The sequence below is a fragment of the Anarrhichthys ocellatus genome, unplaced genomic scaffold (genome assembly GCF_004355925.1).
Source record: "Anarrhichthys ocellatus isolate YVR2014 unplaced genomic scaffold, GSC_Weel_1.0 scaffold62, whole genome shotgun sequence".
NCBI lineage: Eukaryota > Metazoa > Chordata > Actinopteri > Perciformes > Anarhichadidae > Anarrhichthys > Anarrhichthys ocellatus.
Genome location: NW_022280092.1, coordinates 606,717 through 629,161, shown reverse-complemented (window position 1 = coordinate 629,161; position 22,445 = coordinate 606,717). Strand labels below are relative to the sequence as shown.

At 41.3% G+C, this 22,445-nt stretch overlaps 4 protein-coding genes across 8 annotated transcripts in view; 1 reads left to right on the top strand and 3 right to left on the bottom strand.

The window, feature by feature from the left end:
* Nucleotides 1–2,450, bottom strand: part of arhgap17b (Rho GTPase activating protein 17b) — a 23,832-nt gene extending 21,382 nt beyond the window's left edge. For all 5 annotated transcript variants that reach the window (XM_031872075.1, XM_031872079.1, XM_031872076.1 and 2 more), the window contains exon 1: nt 2,090–2,450. In XM_031872075.1, coding sequence (XP_031727935.1) covers nt 2,090–2,142 — 53 coding nt within the window. In that variant the 5' untranslated portion in view covers nt 2,143–2,450. The remainder of the gene's footprint in view (nt 1–2,089) is intronic.
* Nucleotides 2,451–4,672: 2,222 nt separating this feature from the next.
* Nucleotides 4,673–6,496, top strand: aqp8b (aquaporin 8b). Its single transcript, XM_031872247.1, has 5 exons — nt 4,673–4,932; nt 5,399–5,525; nt 5,620–5,834; nt 6,202–6,336; nt 6,454–6,496. The coding sequence occupies exons 1-5, from the start codon at nt 4,673–4,675 to the stop codon at nt 6,494–6,496; spliced, it is 780 nt and encodes a 259-aa protein (XP_031728107.1).
* A 2,807-nt stretch (nt 6,497–9,303) lies between these two features.
* Nucleotides 9,304–12,939, bottom strand: LOC116397099 (meteorin-like protein). Its single transcript, XM_031872250.1, has 4 exons — nt 12,807–12,939; nt 11,961–12,367; nt 10,685–10,744; nt 9,304–10,109 (listed from the first exon to the last, which is right to left on the bottom strand). Exons 1-4 carry the CDS (start codon nt 12,884–12,886, stop codon nt 9,772–9,774), a joined length of 885 nt encoding a protein of 294 aa, XP_031728110.1. The 5' UTR covers nt 12,887–12,939; the 3' UTR covers nt 9,304–9,771.
* A 122-nt stretch (nt 12,940–13,061) lies between these two features.
* On the bottom strand, nt 13,062–18,293 carry cbx8a (chromobox homolog 8a (Pc class homolog, Drosophila)). Its single transcript, XM_031872067.1, has 5 exons — nt 18,054–18,293; nt 17,896–17,939; nt 17,437–17,502; nt 16,968–17,034; nt 13,062–16,527 (listed from the first exon to the last, which is right to left on the bottom strand). Exons 1-5 carry the CDS (start codon nt 18,120–18,122, stop codon nt 15,688–15,690), a joined length of 1,086 nt encoding a protein of 361 aa, XP_031727927.1. The 5' UTR covers nt 18,123–18,293; the 3' UTR covers nt 13,062–15,687.
* Nucleotides 18,294–22,445: the final 4,152 nt, after the last annotated feature.

The following is a 22,445-nucleotide window of genomic DNA, read 5'->3' as shown; positions in this document are numbered from 1 at the left end:
TCATGTATTATAATATTCATAAACATTGCTTCCCTGCGATCTTAAACCACACTGCAACAACTACATGTAAATCAAGCTGCTTCCGCTTTTATAAATAAAACGCCCCTGTAGCTCTGTGACGTCCCCTTCACTGTGTCCCCGTCAACAACCGTGGAAACGCTTACTCCACAAAAACCCTCCGTGCCCAGCCCTTCCTGTGCCAAACAGAGAACTACATCATCACAAACTGGCACAACGGACACAAATTCACTGGTTTGTGATATGACAAAAGCAATCAGTTTAAAGTCCATGTTCATGAATGCTTCTGTGTGACGGATGGTGCGTGACTTTTTATGTTCATGGTAACAGAAAGAAAAACCAAAAAAAAAAGAAAGGATCAGATCCTTCTGAAGGCAGTTTGATGTAAACTTTATACTTTTTCTTTAAGTTTGTGTCGTTTAAACTGATGTAGAGCTGCAAGATTTGGTTGATTAATCGCTTCGGTGATCAACAAGAAAATAACTATATTAATGAGCGATGAATTGTTTTTGTAAAGTTATCAAGAAAGAAAAATGAAGGATTTGCTTCTTCTGTTTGTCATCTTTCATAGTAAACTTGTTTACTTTTGCATTTGGGACTTTTGGTCAAACATAATAAGATGTTTGCAGACATCATCTGGGGCTCTGGGAAGCTGTAATCTGCATTTTTTTCTACTTGAAGAAAACATTCTGACATTTGACCTCAGTGGTTGCTTGCAGTGATTAAAGACCGCATAGTTTCACTTGACCAACCTGTATATTTAACATGCTGCTAATCTCAACAATGTATTCATATAATGCTTAACTCCCACCTTGCTTTAGAGAAAGCTACCAATGGCACCAGTGGATTTCCTGGTATCCAGCAGTAATCCACAGTGGGTGTGTGTAAGCTTGCAAACATTTCTGCCTCTCAGTAAGCAAGTTGTCATTTTGCTCAGTCGAGTTTTACTGCTCTTACACAAAATAAGGAGGAATGTATGGGAGGAATACGAGGCCACAGTGGCTACAGGCTATCGCTTGGAAAGTCATTTTGAAGAGACATTCGGGCATCATCTGCACAAATGCAGTAATAACATCGTCTCAGTGGTGGCGGCTGATAGAGAACAGGGCTGGAAACCCCTGTGGGGACGGAGATGAAGGGATAGGAGGAGATGGTATAGATATAGTGTGCGTGCATGTGTGTGTGTGTGTGTGTGTTCACTAACTTCCAGTACCACCACACATCAGGAAATATGTGTTTGTGTACACACCCTAGGCTTCATCTGCAGAATATCAGTAACTTCAAAATAGGTTCTTATAATGTGTCAACATCTACTGAAGGTGGTGACATCACAGGGGCCCAAAGTGGTCGAGGGCCCACGGGGCTACGCTGCTTTTCTTCTGCGAGGCCAGAATTTCTGCCTTTAAGTATACTCGGATATATTCAGAGGAAATTAAATGAATCTAATTAGAACGCAAATATGTAGTCAACTATTTTGATCATCAATTAATTGTTTATATTCCTCCCGCAAGCAAAACATATTCCTACTTCTAGCATCCAAATTGAGAAAATTTGCTGCTTTTCTCGGTTTGATTTAACTTAAAAATGGATATCTTTGTGTTTTAGAGTGTTGGTGAGACAAAAAAAAAAGACATTTGAGGATGACATCTTGGGCTCACAGGACCTATGATGGGACATTTTTCTACTTTCCTTTTTAGATTTAATAGAAGATGCCATGAATTGACTGACTTATTACTGCCACAGACACACTAGAATAGTAGATAGATAGTAGGAGAACATGAAAGCCAAATATTTGATTAAAACCCATTTAGCTTTTCAAACTACTTTTATTGTTCTAGAAATCAAAGTTCATGTCAGATGTGAGAAGGGTTAGTTTATTTATGACATGAACTGCAAACTATCCAGGTATTGATTACGCATGACAACGCAGCCCAGCCCTTCCGACTACACACATGGCAATAGAAGAACAGTTCTGTGAATATTCACAAATCATGAGAATCAGCAACAGTGTTGGCCTTGCCAGTATGACATCAACTCGCAACAATGCATGTCGTTAAAACAAACAACTCACCTTCCAACAGTCTGATTGGCAAGCTGCCTCATGCGATTAAACTGTTTCTTCATGTTTCTGTCCTCCTCTGCGTCTCCCGTAAGTGTGTAAAAGTTAGCGGCGCCTCGGAGCGCTGTCGTTCATCCACCGTGGATCCAAAAGTTGCGCTACGTCGCAGCCATTGTGGCAGAAAGGGCTGCGCTGCCACCACTTTAACGCACTACAACTGGATGGTGTATCTGCTCAATCTTGGGGACATTGGCTTGTAAACAGAAACGCAGAGAAATCAGCTGAAAAAGCCGCCGACAAACTGCTGGATCCACATTGCCACGATTATCCGACTTCCTATTAAACTGCCTGGTTTGAGTGCAACCAGTGCGGTAGGAAGGAGGAAGTGCCTTTACTTCCCTACTGTATGCTGCACGGCCCATGTGACATGTGATACCTTTGCAAGAAAAAAAAAAAAAAAAAGTATAGACTCAGCTATTGGTCTGTCATGGCAAAGTCACAGTCATTGTTTCTGGTTGACTACAGAAAGTAGTTTTCTGCAGTAGATTATAGAGAATCGCGTCATAGTGTTAAATTAGGCTAATTATTTAAAATAAATTGCTGACCTAATTGGGCAAATTGGAGACACGTGACACACTAACGTTTCACTACACTCCGCATGGAAACGCTGTCAGCAGTTACGTCAGGGGTGGCCGGTGTGTTTCTCCGGACTGATGATCGGTCATTAAACACTGGATCAGCACTCTGCTGCCACCACGTGGCTGTGGCTCTGTCACCATATGGGCACCCTCTGAAAATCAATTCAGTTCAGTTATTTCTTATTTGAACAGAAGTACACTGTAACGAATGTTGTGATCAGAATAAAACACACAAAATACATTCTGTCACATGCTGAATGTTTCCCATGATCAAGTCAGTCTCCCTGCATTTTTGGTAAAAGTGAATTCCCTCTGTGGATCCTGTCATAGAGTTAACACTATTAGGGCTAATTATTTGCCTTTTCAGACGAAGGGCACACCTCTGCCTTATCTCTCTTATATAGCCTATGAGGGTCACCATTGCATACATGGTAAAGTCATTCCTATCTGAGCAACAGCAATGTCGTGGGACCTATGAACTGTTTGTCATTGGACTGATAATGACTATATGATCCCAATAAATGGAGGGAAATGTGTGGGGTCTGTTCATTCCTCTGTGCAAGTCTTAACTTTGCTGAGGGTACTTTAACCCTGGTTTGTTGTTTAACCAGCGGCGTAGTTTCATATCTGTGAAGTCAAATTAGAGCTCAGGGCCTCACAAAATCATTTGTGTATAAAATGAGGGTTAGTCAGTTCCTGTTGTCCTGGGTATCTATTCCTCGTTTAGCTACCTAACTCTTCTGTCACATTGTATTTCAGGGCTGCTTTCAAAAGCAGTTTTAGAAAAGTAGGACTTTTAGATTTAGAATTTAGGTTTTTGAATCAAGGCTTATAAAAAAATAGTATGAGGTGCACATTTCCAAAATCAACAGTCTCTTAAAATAAAAAACAATCCATTTATTTCACACTTACTCAGGTGATGCTGATGAAAACATTCACACACTGTGTCAAATAAAAGGATTCTGTTTAAGAATCTCTTTTACCTTTTCTGTCAGTGCACGGGGGATATTTCTATGAGACACCGTAGTACGCACATTTGTATTCTCACAAGCTCCTGTATGTGTTAGTTGGTGTAATAGCTGATATATCAACTTAATCAACCCAAACTTTTTTTGCCTGATACACTGAACCTATTGGATTTAAAAAACATGATCCTTGTCTGACCATAAGCACATCTTCAGGTTCATGTTTTTTATTAGTAGACGTCCTATAAATATAAACAAACCATCAAATTAGAACAGCAAAACATCAGAATGACAAGTTTATTATAATGTGTACTTCCAGAGTCTGTTTGCAGGACCTCAGTTACTCTTTCACTTAATGTGTGATCATCTTGTAGGAAATGATTCATTAGTCAGTGGAATCTGCTGTACCATGAAATTATACTTTTTAACTTAACTTTATGTAATATTTTTCCCATTTAAAACCAGACTTTGCTCTAGGGTAAACATTTATCAAGTGTTTTGGCTCGTATCCTTATCTAGCCTTATGTTTTTGTGGCTTGACTTTAACAGTATGTCCCATCTGCATCAAAATACCAAGAAATCACACAAGCCAAATATATAACATATAATATATAAATGTTGTGTGAAATGGAAATGTAGCATCTGAAACATGCTTGAGTAACTTTGCAGTATATTATTAAGTTCCAATCATTGACAAAAACGAGCTGATTTTTAAACAGTTCAATCCCAAACTTGTCAGTAAATGCATGAAATTTTCCCTTTTGCAAGTGCACTCTTGTAACAAAAGCGCATGTGATGAACAAATGCTGGATTAATGAGAAAGAGAGTCAGTGTGTTCATAGCAGGTCAGTGGAGCAACTCCACCTAGACTCTAACCTTAAGCACAAAGGTCTGTGTGATTAGCAGGCACAGAGATATTTGTATGCACACCTCAGGTCAGCACGCTCAGTGTTACATCCTCAGCTCTGACAACCAGACCTCACTTAAGACTCATGGCTGATGAGAAGATGGAGATGGGTGAAGTCGGGGCGCCTCTCATGTCTTCAGAGTCTAAGCCGCCTCCAGTCAGACCTCCTAACAAATTTGAGAGGCTATTTCAGCCCTGTCTGGGCGAGCTGGTGGGAACTACTTTCTTCGTGTTTATCGGGTGTGTGTCGGTCATAGAGAATGTGGAGTCTACAGGGAGGCTTCAGCCAGCTCTGGTGCACGGTCTGGCTGTAGCCGTTATGGTGGCTTGCATGGCTGAGATCAGGTGAGGAGCATCACGTTTATTGTGCACCATGGATAATGACTGTTTTTTTTATTTAGCATAGAATTATTTCCTGAATGCTGAATGGACAACTAATCACATTTTCATCAGAAACAGGATTTCAAAAAATGTAATCTGGCTTTGAGTGCAAATATTCTTATTTTAATAATGAATTGTTTTGAAACATAACAAAAAACAGCACAATAAGCATTATTCTTTCACATTATTCTGCACATTTCAGGAAAGTTGGAACGTTATAGAAAAGAGTGGTGTGAATGAATCAGTCCCCTATACCCATGCATTCATTAATTCCATCTGTGTTGAACTGTTTAATCCTCTGTAAATAATGCCCCAAAACTATGAACTTTGTATCCCTGTAGAAGTTGCTAGCCTAAAGACAGCATTGCCCAAAAACTCAGAAGTTTACCTGCAGAACGTCATTTTTTTGTCTTTACTTTTGTCTCTACAGTGGAGCCCATTTCAACCCCCCATTCACCCTAGCCATCTATCTATGTGGGGGGATGGAGATGAATATGGTGGCCCCGTATCTTGCAAGCCAGTTGGTGGGAGGGGTGCTTGGCGCTGCTATGGCGAAGGTGATCCTGTCTCATTTTTGTGCCATGAAAACATCCATCTCAGACTCTCTTATGTGTGCATAAAGTAGACTTGAATCATTGCTGTTGCCAACAGGCAATGACCTCAAGAGACAACTTCGCCAAAGCCCACGGGGCTGCGTTTGCTCTGCTGCAGCCAGACAGTGAAATAGGGGGAGCTGTGTTTGGAGAGGTCGCCATGACTTGCCTGGTCACCATGGTGGTGCTGCTGGGGGCTGTCAACGCCAAGACCAGAAGCCCCATGGTGCCATTTATGGTGGGATGCACTGTTATCGTCACCATCTTGGCTGGGTGAGTAAAAATGAGTGAGAGGAAAAAGAATTGTGAATCTAGAGTCAAGTGAGATAAGTAGAGTACATTTTTACAATAAAGTGGAAGAGTATGAGGGACATCTTGCAGTAAAATCCTTTATGACTTAACATCATGTGGGGCTGCATCCATGGTATTTTACAGGTTTGTCCAAAGAATTTAGAATATCCCATTTGATTTGCATTTGTCTATAGCTACATCTCACATAGGACCATATGTCATGTTTATGCTGCAGCAGTAATGCAAATGCAGAAATATACAATGAGGGAGGATTCAAATTCACATAAATGTTGTTTTCTAAATAACGGGGAAACTCATCTGAATATCTCATAACTGTTTGTTTTGTCAGTGGAGATGTATCTGGCACCTGCCTGAACCCAGCCAGAGCCTTCGGTCCAGCCATAGTGAGCAACTACTGGGATTATCACTGGGTCTACTGGGTGGGGCCCATCACAGGAGGCCTAATAGCTGCTGCACTGGTTCGGTAGGTGCAACACAACATTCACACATTGTACTTTAAACTTAAGGATTCCAATGTTCCTGTATTTGGTTGAAAGAGTCATTACTGACTGAATGTACAACTTTCTTTTCTTTTTTGCAGACTCCTCCTTGGAGACAGGAAGATTCGACTCATTCTGAAATAAGATCCCGTGTGCATGAACTTTAGTGGGATAAATCATGAGATGGGTTAATCATCTACTGTTACAATACAACCCCTTCTCTACTGAGATGTTTGTGCGCGATTATATGCTTTCTTTGCTGATAATTAAAGATACTTGTGTTTGTTTTCGGCCACGTTAAGTGTGCATCTTGAGTCTTGATTCTCTAAGTATAAGTGACGGAGTTTTAATGGTTATAAAACAAAGCTTGCAAGCTAGAATGTAATGTTAATAAATGTGCCACTAAGTGTAAAAACAATAGTCCAGTATTTTACAGAAATACTATGATGAAATAATAAGCCTCCTCACAACTTTTAGAATTATTACTTTACTTTGACATTTTTTACATACAATACAATGATTTTAATCACTTGACTTTTTTCTTTTACATACTACCCAATGATTTTTTACAAATATGCTATCACTTTCTTATCACTTTTGCTGGCACATTATACTATGACTTTTATTGACATTCCAATGACTTTTTATCACTTTTCTATACATGCGGTACTATGACTTTTTCAACATCCTATCCCATGACTTTTTTTAGACAAGGACATTAGGTTAATCTAGTTTTTAACCAGGTGCATGAGTGATGGCTTTCATATGTAGAGATCTAGAAAAACTCTCAAACTCATTACTTTTTGAATTGAGAAGAAGATTTACAAAAAAGCTTGTGCTAAAATTCAATTACTTCAAATATTTACCCAATAGTGCTGCTCAACGTTAAAAGGAGACCAAATGGCAACCTTTTCAAAGCCAAGAGACATCTCTTCTACAGCTTTGTGTCCCGGGAACTCTCTCCCTGGTCTCTATAGCTAGAGCAGTGAATGCCTGTTCGGCACAAGAGAGTGTCATGCTGTTTCCATATTGTACCCCATGGCCTCCCCACAGCAGTGGCCCACATGGGAAAGCAGGCCAGGCGGCGGGATAAACCAATTACCCCCCCAAGTCTGGGTGGACTCCTGCCGGTACACCACGCAGCAACTCCGGGCCGAGCCCTCCTGGGCTCGTTCCCCATGAGAGCCTGCTGGAGTTCCCAGATATCAGAATTGTGTGTTCTCAAAAGCCTGCAGAGAGGTTATATTTTGCTTGGAAGTTTGACATGGAGGCACCTTGGGAAAATAATGAGGGTGGAGAGACTGCAAACTGGGCTCCTGTAGGATGAAACAAGTTTTGGAAAGCTTGAATTTTGGGCAACGTTTATCAAAATAATTTGCTTTTGCAATCTTTACCATGTCTTACATACATAGATACACCGAAAATGTTACCGGTGATTTTAAAAATGTATCTAAAAAAAAACTCTGCCGGAGGTATCAATGTCAGAAGTGAGATATCTATATAAGGTTGAGATAAAATAAGATATAAAGCAGAAATATACAAGAGGACAAATAGGCAGTCAGAAAAAAAAAAAGGGAGTTTTCATTCGTCCTCTAGTTTCTTGGATTCATGATCCCTGATGGTTTCTAGATGACAGCAGCTGTGACAATGGTCATTATGTCTGCCGGAGGCCTTGTCACTGCAGGGTCATTGTGTGGTCCCCATTCACCACACAGTCATTTACACTTTCATTGGCAGCTATTTAGTCCTCATAAAAAGTTCAACACACCAATTTGTGAGCCCTGCTCAGCCAAGGAGAAGTGTGGAATAGGCAAAGAAAGCAGTTGCTTTTAAAGTCAATTAATTGTTCCCCTCTTCTGGGAGGGGCCAAGGGGGAGGATCCCCGGGCTTTGGGGCCTCACATCTGTCCATTCGTCTTCTCGGCCATGGAGAGGCCACACAACTCAAAAGAAAACTCCAATTCAATCTGCTCAGAGCTTTTCGCCATCTAAGGAGATTTTGTATTTCACTTTAGGGCTATCCTATTATCATAAGAATCTGATTACAGGGGAAGAGATGGGACGCAGAAGGAAAAGGGGCTAAATAAGCTTGTAGGACACTTCAGCTCTAAATCCCACTCTCCTCAAAAAACAGAAATTATGCAGCATATGATGGGAAATGGGGGTGTTAGTTCATTTAAGCCTTTACCCAGTCCCTTAAGGGGCCAACGTATTATTGTGAGCCAGAGGGCCTCATGAAATTTAGATTTTGATGCACTGTTCATGAGCTCTGTTCACTTATAAACACTTCATCAGGCGCACAGCTACATAAACTGACCAGATTCTCTGTTAATATAAAAAAGAAATCTGCAAATTACAATGTTGGAAATTAGATTTCTTATTTTTATTTATTGTGTTGCAAAAACAAACACGATGTGAATTGTAGATTTTTATCTGATGATAAGAAATGTTACGGATCACCATGTTGTAGGGCAGATATACAAATTTGAATTTTTGTATAGTTTATTAAAACAGCCTGTGCTCAAGATCAATGGGTTAATAAAATGGGAAACTGTTTGTTTTGATGTTCACTTTTTCTTGCGTGCTTGGACATTTTGTATTAAAATATTGAGTGTTACTGACAAAAACTGAGACTTACAGACCTATTTAATTATTATGTCCAGTCAATGATAAGCTAAGCTAAACTTTTACCAAAACTTTTGTAAAGTGTTTGTACTGTGATGCCAATATGGAAATTGAACAGATGTAAGTGAAAAATATTTTTCCTTATTAAAAATAAAAGAAATATGCAATTCTTACCTGGATTGGTCAATGTTGCAAATCCTCATTTGAATAAATAAAACAAAAGTGATCACTAATACAGTCGAGAATTTATTTTGCATTATAAACAACAACAATTCTGAATTAGATGCAAAAATATTTTCTGTAATTCAAAGGTTATGCGTAGGGTGCAACACAAATAAATAGACAAAACAAAGAGGATTTCAAACTGAGGCACAGATGACTCAGAGTAAAAATAACTTCTCAAACATATATGTACAAGCCTATATTCAGTATAACAAACTGGCATTTGGCTGTGCTTCATTCTTTCTTCCCACCTCAGTTCAGGGGGCAATTGTCACACAGAGCCAGCAAAGTGAACAACGGTTGATGTGGAGAGCAGCACAAAGAGAGAGCAGCAACCCAACCCCTTCACACTCTCCCAGGAATAAGGCAGTGATGGGAGGGAGACAAAGGAATGCCCTATCTGAGCCTCAGTGCAGGAGGCCCTGCTGTTTGCCCTTGCGCTGCTCCTCTAAATGTGAATTTTTTTACCGGCAATTCAATGACTTTGTCCATGCTAGTGATGCTAGATGCCACCTTTCTGGCACATGACAACATTACAAGGATCCCATAGTAGAGTTCAAACACCAAACTTCCTCAGTCCAAAGGGAAGTCACAGGAATTCTGACGCACTGCCCAGGCAGTCTGGTAGACAGACAGGAAGTCTTTGTATCGCGGTGCACACCCTAACCAAGCTTCCCCAAAGTGTTCTGACCCTGTGAAGAGAAACTCTCCATCCCCAGGCTTCACGTGGCACTGCATGAGTGTGTGGATGTGTCCACGCCAAGACGGCACGGAAGGAGGAGATCCGGAGACAGACTCTTGTTGCTCAAACACTCCACTGCGCTGCCAGTAAACCCTCTCTGCTGACACCTCCACCAGCGACGTCTGACGTTCAGAGTCGTGGGAGACGTTGTTGATGTAGCCTCGAACCACTGAAACAAAACAACAGAACAATTTCTACAAATGTTTAAAAGAAATTAAATGAAAAGTTTGAAAAACAAGCCTGTTTTCGATAAAGAACTCTTAGAAGTTTCCTTGATATTTTTTCTTTTCTATCCTTGTTTTTCTACATTTACACCGTAGCTGCTCATCCAACCCTCTTCTTAGAATGAACATTAAGGAACATAAATGAAGCCCAATGGGCCTATTACTTCTGCTCTAAAGCACAGGTCTCTCACATTCTGCAGCTCCCCCCCAACATCGCAACACCCCTTGTCATAAACAAGTCATAGAATAGTATGTCATAAAAAGTAATTTTATGGTACCACTCGTATTTATGTGAGTATATTTTTCATGCTAATGAGATCCAACATTTACAAGTTGGATATCTCACAGTGGTTGCTCGGACCAAATCTCATTTATATTCAGTTTTTTATTTTTGTAACTCTGGCTAAACCTTGCATTACATTACTTTGTAGCTCCAGTATATCAGTGGGAATTGAATGGTGTTCTGTCAGTGGTACAGTAACAGATCAGGGTTTGTAGAGTGAGATTATTATGTACCCACCAAAGTCACTGTTGCAGATGGCCATGAGGAGTTGTGTATTATTGCAGGGTTGGCATGAAGCTGTGAATAAAGAAAACAGCACAGAAAATATCATTTAATGATGAAACTTGCATCAAATCTGTGAATCGTTCACCCTCTCCCCAACCATGCATGACCCAAAGCTCTATGGCTTACATTGACTGATGGGTGTCCCTTCTCCTCCCTTCCCCTCCACTGACTTAAAATCTGACGCACATTCCAGCTTTCTTCATCTCCCTCCTCACATCAAAGAAAGAAGAAACCAGGGGTTCAATGAAGGAATGTTGCTCCTATGTTTAAGTATTTAAGTGCTCTGCCCACCACAGCGCCTCCAGATCAAAAACCCTCACTAGTCTTGACCCCGTGTTTAACTCTTATTGTATCTGCCTAATTGAATGACCCTTTGCCAATGCAGGAGTCAAACACCTCTGCCAGTCTGGCAATTCAGAAAAGATAAGCAGCTGTCTATTATGGACATAGAATGACATCACCACGGCGGGGACAGGCCCTCACACATGGATAAATGCTAATAAACAGACACGCACAATGAAATGGCATTCGTGGAATCTGCAAAGTATTTGCGGTCTCAGTTCAGGCCCCTTGGCCCGGTGCCCTTCAGCCGCCCTGTGGTCTGCTCTGTCTTCGCTGCTTTGTCTCCCCGATGGAAACCAGACAGCCAGACAAAACACGCAACTGACCAGCAGCTGCATGCCCCACTCAGCATGATAGGGACTGTAATCAAATTACCACTATTTCTCATAGGAATTAGGACCGCACACTCAACGACAGGTAATGCAACACATGGCTTTAAAATTGAACTCGAATTTGTGCTACCACTTTCTAATAAGGCACCGTTTATAAAAGGTTTGGCCTATAAGTTGTGACTAACGGCTTAACTGTATATGCACTGATGCTTTATAAAACTATAAATCATGAATATGGTCATATTTTTGGTTACCAGGTTGTGAAATTAATAAATGCTTAGTAAGTTTTGTATAAATACATTTTGGTCATGATCCTCTGCAGCCCTTCTCCAAAAGGTAAGTGGTTATATGGTCCCATCAGGAAAGAGGGAATTTTCACAACCTGGCAACCCAAACGTTGCTCTTATAAATACCTTGTAACTCAGTTACTGATTTACTAAACATTAATAATGCCATTTGTTAACACTTTATACTAAACCCTGAATTGGGGTGCGAATGTATAAATTCATATTTATTGGATCTTCATGAAGCAAAATGAAAGAGGGTCCACTCACCCTGAAGCCCGGTGTGGCCAACGTTGGGTGCAGCACTCCTGTTGCTCAGCAGCTCATATCTGAAGCCCATCGTACGTCTGCTCCAGGATCCAACACTCTGTGGGCTGGACTGGAGGTAGATAGCGGGCCTGTGCGGACCATCTGCCCGGAAACAGAAGACCTGCTGCTCGGGCCGCCCGCCCTCCATCACCAACAGCTCCAGCTCCCCGGCGCGTTCGATGAACACGCTGGCTCCATGGAGAGAGGGCGATGGTTTGATGCAGACAGTGGTGCGCCTGGCGGTGGACAGGTTGGGCTCCAGGACCACTCGGAGAGCCTGGCCCGGGTAGATCCAGCGCACTGAGCCCTCTGTACAGCGCAGCTGCACCTGGAGTACAATCCTGGAGTCCACACCAGCTGCGAAACCGCTGGATCGGCGGGAAAATCCGAGGAATTAAAAATTCAACAATGTGAAATTGAAATGACTGCTATGTAGCCCATGGCATGTATTACATTAATACTAATGGCGTTATTAATTCTTAATAAATGATATACAGATGCTATTTAGATTATAGTTAAACGCCACGAATAAGAACAGCGTGTGGTTGCAGAACATTGAATTAACTGCGGACTATCTTTTCTATTTTATAATAACGGAGTTATAAATGTAAATGAATTAATAGATGCTCCTTTGCTATCTAATCATATATGCAGTTGTACATGTGAATAATTAATTAATAAAATTGTTTTTATCATCAAGTCTGCAGTTGTAAGAGTTGGCCAGATTGTTTTCAGCCCTTCAAATTGTTATAAAAATGTCCCTCTTTAAAAGCTACAAACCCTGCAGTAATGACATAAGCTCCTCACCTTCCAGTCCAGTTGCACAGATCAGTTGCACAGCTCCGTAACTGAAGACCCAAGATCAAAAGAATCACTCTAGGCAACATCTCACCCACATAAAGATACAAATTCAGACAGAAGTTGACGGTAGTGCATGGCTAGAGAGTTTGTCCGAAAGTCATCGAGAGTACGCGCGCTCTCAGCTTCACTAGATGCTCTATAGTGAAGCTGAGAGAGAGAGAGAGAGAGAGAGAGAGAGAGAGAGAGAGAGAGAGAGTTTGAAAAAAGCCTTGGGCCATCTGGTAACATCAGAACACCTTTCTGCACAATAATTCCTTTACCTCTGAGAGACTGTCCGCGTATTATTTCACTTTTACACAAGTTAAAGGCTACTTTGCATTTTATAGCCTACATTTAATTGGCAATGAAATGACAAAAATGTATCAAATTGAGATTAATTTGACCACCCTTCCTCCAAAATCATGAGTAACATTACGTGGCAGACCCTGCTTTAAGAACAGTTAATCTAATCTTTATGAATTTACCAAAGGCCAGCTAGAAAAAGACAAAAAAATTCAGTGTGCATCTGTGCTGGAGCTTCATCTAGTGGCGGGATGATGCAACGCACAACGCCCCCACATCTGGAGGACTAACGTCTGCTGCAGCCTTTCAGCCGGCAGAGGCTGTAACTCAACAACCACTAATATTGTAGATGAGTACAAACGTAACCAGCTTTCAGCAATGATTAATCCACTGTGGATGAGTGGTTTCACTTCGTTTTAACTTGCAGGGTGTTTGTGCGAAAAATAATTTGGAACCGTTTCAAGGTCCTGCTGGTGGCGACATCTTGTGGAGGTAAAGTCTGTGGAGCGTGACCATGGCAGGCCGCTCTGAGCGCTGGTGGCTGCAGCCTCTCTCGAGGTTTTTGCTTATAGCTCCCGGCAGCATCAGATCAAAGGGCTGAGGTTCTTGATGGGTATGTCGTTGAGTAAATTACATTCATATGGAGAATTTGACCAGATGTTGTCACAGCTGCAGGAAAAGCCTGCGCTGCTCAAAGTAAATCCTGAAGTTTGGGTGATTTTATCCGTCACAACTTTGGAAATATATTGACAAAACATTTTGAGATGAATACAGAATATGTATGCGATACATTTTAGACACTGCAAAGTTGGCAACGTTGCAGGACATTTTTTAAATAATTTTGCATTACATGCATTTCTGAAAACTGCACTTCACCACCATGTTCCATTAAACCACAACACCGAATTGAGATATTGGCCTATAAGCCACATTTTTAAATGAGCATCGGTGAGACAGAAAGCAGACGGACAGTTCTCACAGGAGTACCGGATGGTCAGATTGGGTCATGTGTCTCGGAGAGACAAAGCCAAGTCAAATGAATGGAGGCTTTGTGCCTGACAGAAGTGGCTTCTGGATCCTGGAGCATTCATATATTGTAACAGGCTGAAGGATCAAGGTGATCCCAATGGTGTGCTGACAGAAACCATCGTCATTGATTGAAAACATTACGGCCTATACGTGATCTTAAAATTGCAGTTTAACGCATTAAAAAATAAATTTGAAAATCACCTCCGATCATTTAACCAGACACGAGGTCACAGTTTGGGAAACACTTCCTGTGATTCAGCCTCTGTTCTGTGCATACAGTAATCAAATGGCTCATTCAATAAGTAATCCTATTAACGTCATCATCATCAAACTGTCGAAACTAACTCACTCATAGCCTCGCGATCAGCTTTAAGGCCTAACTCGCCCTTTGCTGTCTGACCGTCTGCAATCTTACCGAGCGACAGTTATGATGAAGATAATGGTGCTGATGATGAAACAAGAAGAATACGCGTGTACATTTTACTTAGGTCCACCAACGCCTCACAGTTCTAAGATGTGGGCTATTTATATTTGCATAGGATATGATTCATAGCTTTCCAACTGCAACTTGCAAAACAAAAAAAGGAAAAGAAATTCAAATTAACGTGAATGCCAATTAATAACAGGACTTCTTCAACTTGACATCAGGCCCTCGTGGTTTGATTTGAACCGGTGTGATCACAGAAACAGTCTCGTGTGACACAAAGCTCCCCTTTCAAAAGTACTGTAAAAAAAAAAGCTATTTTTTAACAAAGACAAATTAGCACATTTTAGCTTTTGCATGTGTTCAAATATGTTCCCAAAATCGTTGTAAAAAGTATTTCGTACAAACAAAATCTTGCTCAGCAGGAATTATAACAAAAAAAAAAGCCTTCACAAAAATACTGTATTCCACCGTCTAGTTTTAGATTAGGAACTAAAAAGGTACAGATCATTTATTTAAGTCATATAAATATGTTGAAGCTGGAGTTTAATTTGCTTGCAAAGTGAGATTGATTATTTCAATGGTTTGATGCACACAAACATTAATAATAGGTTTGGGAATTAAGAACCATGTCACATGGCTTTTTAGTTAAAACATGGAAATGATCTTCAAAACCCAGAATAACTTTGGGTGGAACTCGAATCAAACTTTGTAACTTTAAACTCCTTTTTTCTTGAGGGAACACTGTCACAAGCAATAGTTGGATGCGTTTTAGTGTAGTCGTATTGTGGGATTATTTCAAAAATCATAGGACATGTTTTTTTATAATGAATGACTGGTTGAAAAGTTTCGAAAAAAAGACAAAAAAGGATCATCTTAAAATGATAGGACCGAGAACAAAAACATTAACTCACATTCACTTTCACTTTTTTATTTTCTCAGCAGCGTATTAAATATTTGTATGTACACGTTTGACAGTTACATAGAAAAAAATATAGTATTACGGTAGGCGTGTTAGTTAGTAGCTTGTTAAACAATTATTTACGCATATATTAGCTTCCTCTGACCTACATCGGAAGTACATGGGCCTACTTATCTTTTCTCCCTGAAAAAGCCTTTCTCGGTGTTGCTTTCTCTGACGGTGACTGTCAACAAGTTCATAGTGACATCTGTCACAGTCACAGTGTCCAGACTGGTGAAACTGGGGGTCCAGGTCGAGGCTGCTCGCGCGGACTGATCCTGGATGGACTCGGACTGTGTGGAGATGACAGCAGGTTGTTCCCGGGGCAGACAGCGCTCCTTCACCTGGTGTTTCCGGTGTTCTGCGGAGCTGCTGGGCCGAGGAATAGACAACCTGGACAAACATTTAGTCCTGTGCATCCCCTGATCACTTTCGCACACATCTGGACTGAATGCGCAGCTGTAAGACAGACCTTCGTGTCTCCGCACGCTGCTGTGTTTGGGTGTTATCGTGGTCTCCTCTTGAAACCTCCTGGTCAGCTGGATGAGGCTTTGATCTGACGTCTCTCCGTGCTGGAGCAAGCGTCGGGGCATGTTGGACAAATCGTGTGACCCCGGCTCCTCCGGAGGCCTGCTCCGTTTGGTGTCCGGCTCGACTGAGCTGCCTCCTTCATCGTTATCGTAATTTAAATGCAGCTTCGGTTTGCGCCCTCTCTTTTTGGGGAACCGAACGGCTTCTTGGACTGTCGGAGGAGCTGGTGGAGTCGGCCTGGGCCTCCTCTCGAGCTCTGCTGGTCGGATGTGGACACTTTCCCCTCTGTTGACCGAGCTCGGTGGGAAGATTGTAGGAACCACGGTGCGTAAACCCTCCCGGGCCCTCGGTGTTATGACAAGCTCCGGGACAGGATAGGAAACCTGGATCCCCCTCGGAGCCTCTCGTCTAAATTCATACGCCTTTTCTTTGGCTTTGGCCTGAGGACAGAGCAAAGACCGTTTATGAGAGGAGCTTTCCCAGAGATGAAATTTTGAAGTCTTCAGAGGAAATTTAAAGTTTTAGGAGAAGCAGCTGCAGATCAGACTCGTTACACTGAACGTCCAACGCTTCGTCCTAAAACTGCTTTGCATTTAAATGCATGTTAGACACATACAACTAATATGTTGTGCGTTTAAAAATGGACAAGCACCGTCCCAAACGTAACCTTGTAAAAACACTGGGTAAATGACGGGTTTTCATTTGGGTATCAATTGTCTTTCCACTAGTTTGTTTTTTTTAATTCAAGTCCAACAGTTTAAAAAAAATAATTCAGACTGTATTTGTCATGTCTTGGAAATTACTCATCATCTGTATCGCCCCAGTAAGGCGAGAAGATTGAATGAAACCCCGAGATATGCGCATCAAAAGATCCACTCACCTTCAGGAGAAATGTCTCAGGTTTGGGGCCCCTCTTCTTCGGCCCGAACAGCTCCCTTTCGCGCTCCCTGATGAATGAAAACCAGTAAGAGTCATCAGGCATTTACATTTTTTTAAATGTATTCTATAATTACATCAGAAAATACAATTTTCCAAGTAGGTCATACTCTGCCAGTATTGGAGTGATATTGGTTTATTTTTTAGAATTTTTTTATTTGAATAAATGTCAGAATACAGCATATTACCTGTTCGTGATAAGAAAATGGCAGCACACATTGCAACTATGTGATATGGAAACGGACTTAACTCGCTCCACTGACACTTGTTACCACTTCCTTTGCGAAAACTAAAGATTTAAAAGATTCAAATGTAGACTCAATGTGTTATTCAGATGGACGTTACTGTGGCACCCAATGCGCGGTACTGTCGTTTCTGCATAGAGGCCTACTGCTGCGCTGTCAAACCCTCACCTCTCCTCGAAGGCAGCGAAGAGACGTGCATCCAGAATGTTTTCCTCCGGCTCCCAAGTGCTGTACCTGTGTCCCAACAACAAGGAGGAGAGGTGTTTGTTGCCATGCGTTAGGCGAATAGCATGTCAACGCGCACTCACTGGAAGACTTTTATCAAAGCGAGTTTGCGGCTTGCGCTGCGATTACACACTACTAGCGGACAGTGACACATGGTGAACCCAGCCATTGCTAACGCTAGTGAGGACTTCAATACATCCCGGTGGGCTGAAGCTCAGACATTCACAACCCTTCACCGGGTGCATACGAGCCTCCGGGCATATGGTAGACTGCACCACAGCACACAGAACAGATGATATGATTTGAAAACAAGCATCCACGAGCGGAATAACCGAGGTGGTGCAGTTGTTCGAGCGGCCAGAGTGGAGCGCTGTCCTTCACAGCCTCGGCTACAATACTCACTTCTGAGACCAGCCCTTCCATTTCACGAGATATTCCCAGCGACCCTGCAAAACAGATCCGTAATAGATGCAGGTTAGGATTGCCTACTGGCGCCGTTCAAGCAAACGGTTGCGTAATAGGTGTGCAGACAGCCTGTGGGTGAAAAAAGAAGCAAATACCCGTCTGATTCGCCGTTTAATGATGGACTCTGCTGCGAAGACGCTCTCACCAACAGCCGAGAGCTCCATGATTCACCACACACCTCGTTTATTTCTGTCTCTTTTAATATTTTAGTCGTCCCCGTGTCCTCTTCGGGTTGTTTTAATTCCGCACATCCCATAATACGCAATGTGGAGAGGACGTCATCACGTCTTTTTCTGTTGCCAGGCACCGCAGTCGGAAGGACGGATCGCGGTGGAGCACATTGGCTCAGTTGTTGCTACGTGCTCCGGGTTTCTGAGTGAAGGGGAGGAGTCCCGCTGCTCTGGCTGCTGTACAGGAATGTCTGGCACAGTGGGACAAGCAAAATCAGGCTCCCGGAGCAGATCCACGGACCCCCTGAGATCCCCGAGGGGAGTCTATAGAGCCCAAACCAAAAGAAACGTTTTTTTAATTTCACCTTCTTTAAAAAAAAAAAAAAATAGAGATTAAATCAGAGAGAGAGAGAGGAGAATGACTGCAAGGTTTCATCCACAGGCGCAACACATCTGAATCTGAACACATTTACACAAGACATCTATCTGTATATATCAGTCTGTATATGTTAAAGCATTAATATTTCAACAATTCAAATCAATATCATTACAATATAAATCCCTGCATTAAAATGTGCCGAAAAGGAACATAAATGGTCAGATATCAGCCCCATTTAAGATAAAAACCTTTCGAGTAACCCTCAGACAAGCTTTGGTTGTGATCTAAAGGTTCATGACTGATTGTTAAAAAATAATTTGTTTATACAATCTACTGCAATACAGTTGCATTTATAATCCCAGATTTTCAGGTGCTGCATATCAAAAGAAAATAGTCCACGTGCCACAATGTAATGCCATGTCACGCGTAATTGGACATTTGCGCATTACGATTTTACGCACGCTGTGGGGAAAAAACACCCTTCAAAAAAGACTATTGGTTTTTAATGATCATTCCAGAAGCTATATATTTTTTCACATGAAGCGACGTCAGTTTGTTTAGAATCATTATTATATGATATTAGACGACGAACCAATTAAGAGGAAATATGGCCCAAAACAGCCGCTTTTGTCACTCAAAAACAAGCCTTTTTATTCAGAGGGCGGTTAATAACATTATTTTAACGCCTGGATGAGTTTTGAGACTCGGGAAGATTTGAGTCAAGGTGTAACTTGCTTAACTGGACTACATCCAGCAGGGCAGAGCGTGATTTACCTGTATTTAAATTATATTATATCAACTAAACTGTCTCTGCATGTAAAACAAAATCCACAAAATATTGAGAGCCAATAAATGGAAGAATACTTTGTGCATTTACTGACAATAAATATATCTTAGAGAATATTTAATTGAATCTTTCTATAGGCTAAATGTCGTCATGAGGGCCTGTTTAGTGAGATGTTGGTTATTGACGGCAGTGGTAATATTATGAACAGAGTTCAGAAACATTATTGTAATCATTATTTTTATTGTTATTATTGTGTTTTATCTATTATTTCTGGGGTTACCTCACAAGTAAAACTAAGCACTTATAATTTAATTAAACATAAAATGTTTGTATTTCTGCACTCAGTAGCAACGTATTATTACTATTATCATTATCATTATTGTTATAGTTGTAGGTTTTTGCCCAGCAGCTGCAGCTTTTCTGGAATATATTGAACCACTAATATGGTCGTGATGATAACATTTACTCGGAATATTAATCACACAAATTAACCACAAACATGGAAAAAGGGGAGGGTGGAGCTGCAACGTCTTTTTCTGTGGGCCTCACGTGCATTTCTTTTTACAATCATCAGCTTTTCATTTTAAATGACAAGAAAATAGAATAATAATTACAAATTTGTCCTAAATCTTAAATTTTGCCAAGAGACACGTCAGCGTATCTTAATCTTGCAGTCTTTCTACCTGCTAAGGCCTCCGGGTCATGCACATTATCCATCCAACTGAGCTAAACGGCACTTTAAAAAAGAATCAAATTAATTGAAAATGCTCTACACACAATAAAGCATGGACACAATACTGGATCGTTTTCATTTTAAGATTTTTACTTCGATTGTCTTCCTCTTTTCCAGTTTATCTATTTAAAATGAATACAATAGCCTGTGCAGAAGAGTTTATTCATTAAATGAATAGAGCAGGGCTAAAATCCCTGCATCAGGTATCTACCATCCACGCCTTTGTGTTGATGCTGGGGGCCAGGCAACTAATTATTTGGCCACTGTGGCGATTGTAAAAGACGTTGCAGCTTTCACAAGCGAATGCAGCTAATATGTGATATTATAAAAATTAATATTCACAGTTATTTGACAAAAATTGACTGCGAAATCTTTGTATTATTGAGAAATATTGCCAACAAATGCATTGCTCTCCATTCCTTCTTGATCTGCGCTCATCATGTTGTATTAACCCTGAAATCCCGACCTCTTATTTTCGTAACATTACGCACATTGAAGTAAACAGGCTGGGTTTTAAATCAATTGCAATAATTTGTGAGGTTAATTGGATGTGGGATAATTTACTGCAGATATGTGAAATGAAATCGCAGCATAAGCAAGGGAGGCTGTATGTCGTTTGTCCGTCTTCATTCTCGATCACGTTCAACATACTGAACCATAGGCGATGTATATGTAGCCTACATATCCTGCTATCTGTTTAAATTCTCCCCGATGTGGAGCAGACAAAGGCGGGCGCGCCGCGGACAAAAGATGCGTTGTGGCTGCCGTCGAAATATGAACCACCATTTTGATAGTCATAGCCTGTAGACCGACATTTCCTGTCGGTACTATAATGGCTAGAGCCTGCACGGTTTGTGTTCGGAGAGAAAGGCGGCTGGTGCGTGTTAGAGAGCGGGGACTGCTGCGCTGCTGCGGTTCTCCATATTTGGCTGTGAGTCGGTGAAAAGTGAGTCTGCGGGAGCCGCAATGGCGACAGCCGTACATGAATAAACAGTGCTGGCTCTGTGAGAACATTATTGGCTCTCTGGTTTCTGGGCAACTGCTGCGCACAGCTCGCTGTTGACTGTCCTACTTCACCGGGCGACATTTTCTGCTGAAGGTGGCTCACACACAAAAGCCACTAAGCGAGAAACTGCGAAGCCATATTTGAGCGCAAATACTTTGAATTAGAAAGCACCCTTTAGCAGCCCGATAGACCACACCACAGCACCAGCTCTCATTTCCCACACTATAACTATTTTAGGTTTTTAGCTTACATCTGGTTACATCCGCTTTATCTGGATGAAAATGAAATAAAATAAAGATTCATTAAGGCTTTTTTTTTTCTCCATTGTTTTGTGTATTTGGAAAGAAAATACTGGAAGTCAACAGCGACTCCACAATTAATGAACAACCCTTCCATTTTGTATGTTTTAAAATGTCATCTTTTTATTCAGATCTATTACATTTACTGAGCAACAGGCCTTCTCCGGGTCACACACTGGGCTTTAAATTATCCAACCGCTCCTGCTGCTGACATGATCCTGTGAGGCTGCACTGTGCGGGGATGAAACCGACACTGTGCAGCGTGCTGGTGGGTACGATGATAAAGAGGGAATGTGAAACATCACACTTGGTCTATAAATATGTTCCCCTGCTCAACGATGTTTCAGTTTCCTACGGATGCATGACTGACTGCATAGCTGGTTCAAAGCCATACACGGCCTATAGAGATAGCCTTCAGAGAGCGAGAGAGAGAGAGAGAGATGCGAAGCTGTGTGTTCGTGGGTTTTGAAACTCCGCTAATATCAACTGATATGAGTTTCGAAAATGAGAAATGTGTCATGCGTGTCTTTGGTTGCCATGGTTCCATATGGGCCTGTTAGGAGTAATTGATTGGTTGTCATATTTTTTGCTCTTATCGCTCACACAGCACAAATAACAGCGGACGTTATTTATTTGTTAATAGATTTATTCTGATTTGAAAGTGACCACTGACACTGACAGCATGTTTGGACTCTAAGTTAATTAACTCTTACTGTTCCCACTTCAGCTGGTTATTCTAATCTAAGTGAAAACGTGTTTGTAGGTCGAAAACGAATCAAATTTGAAGTTGAAGTCATTCTTGGGAAATTCTGGCCCCTCTCAACCCTGATCGCCTGTGAGATCCATGCGTATTTTAATGCACTTGTAAGCCAGAAAACCACTGTGAGAGATGACTGTTAACTGACAACAAAATAGGATCAGGGAAGTTCAGAGAGAAAGACTAGTCATTTAAAAAATAGGTGGTTTCTGGTCTTGCTTCTGTTCTTAAAGGTTTCTCTGTTTGTGTCACATTCTTTAATAAGCAACTCCCATGACTAAACTAAAGAAGACACAACACACACACACGCACACACACACACACACACACACACACACACACACACACACACACAC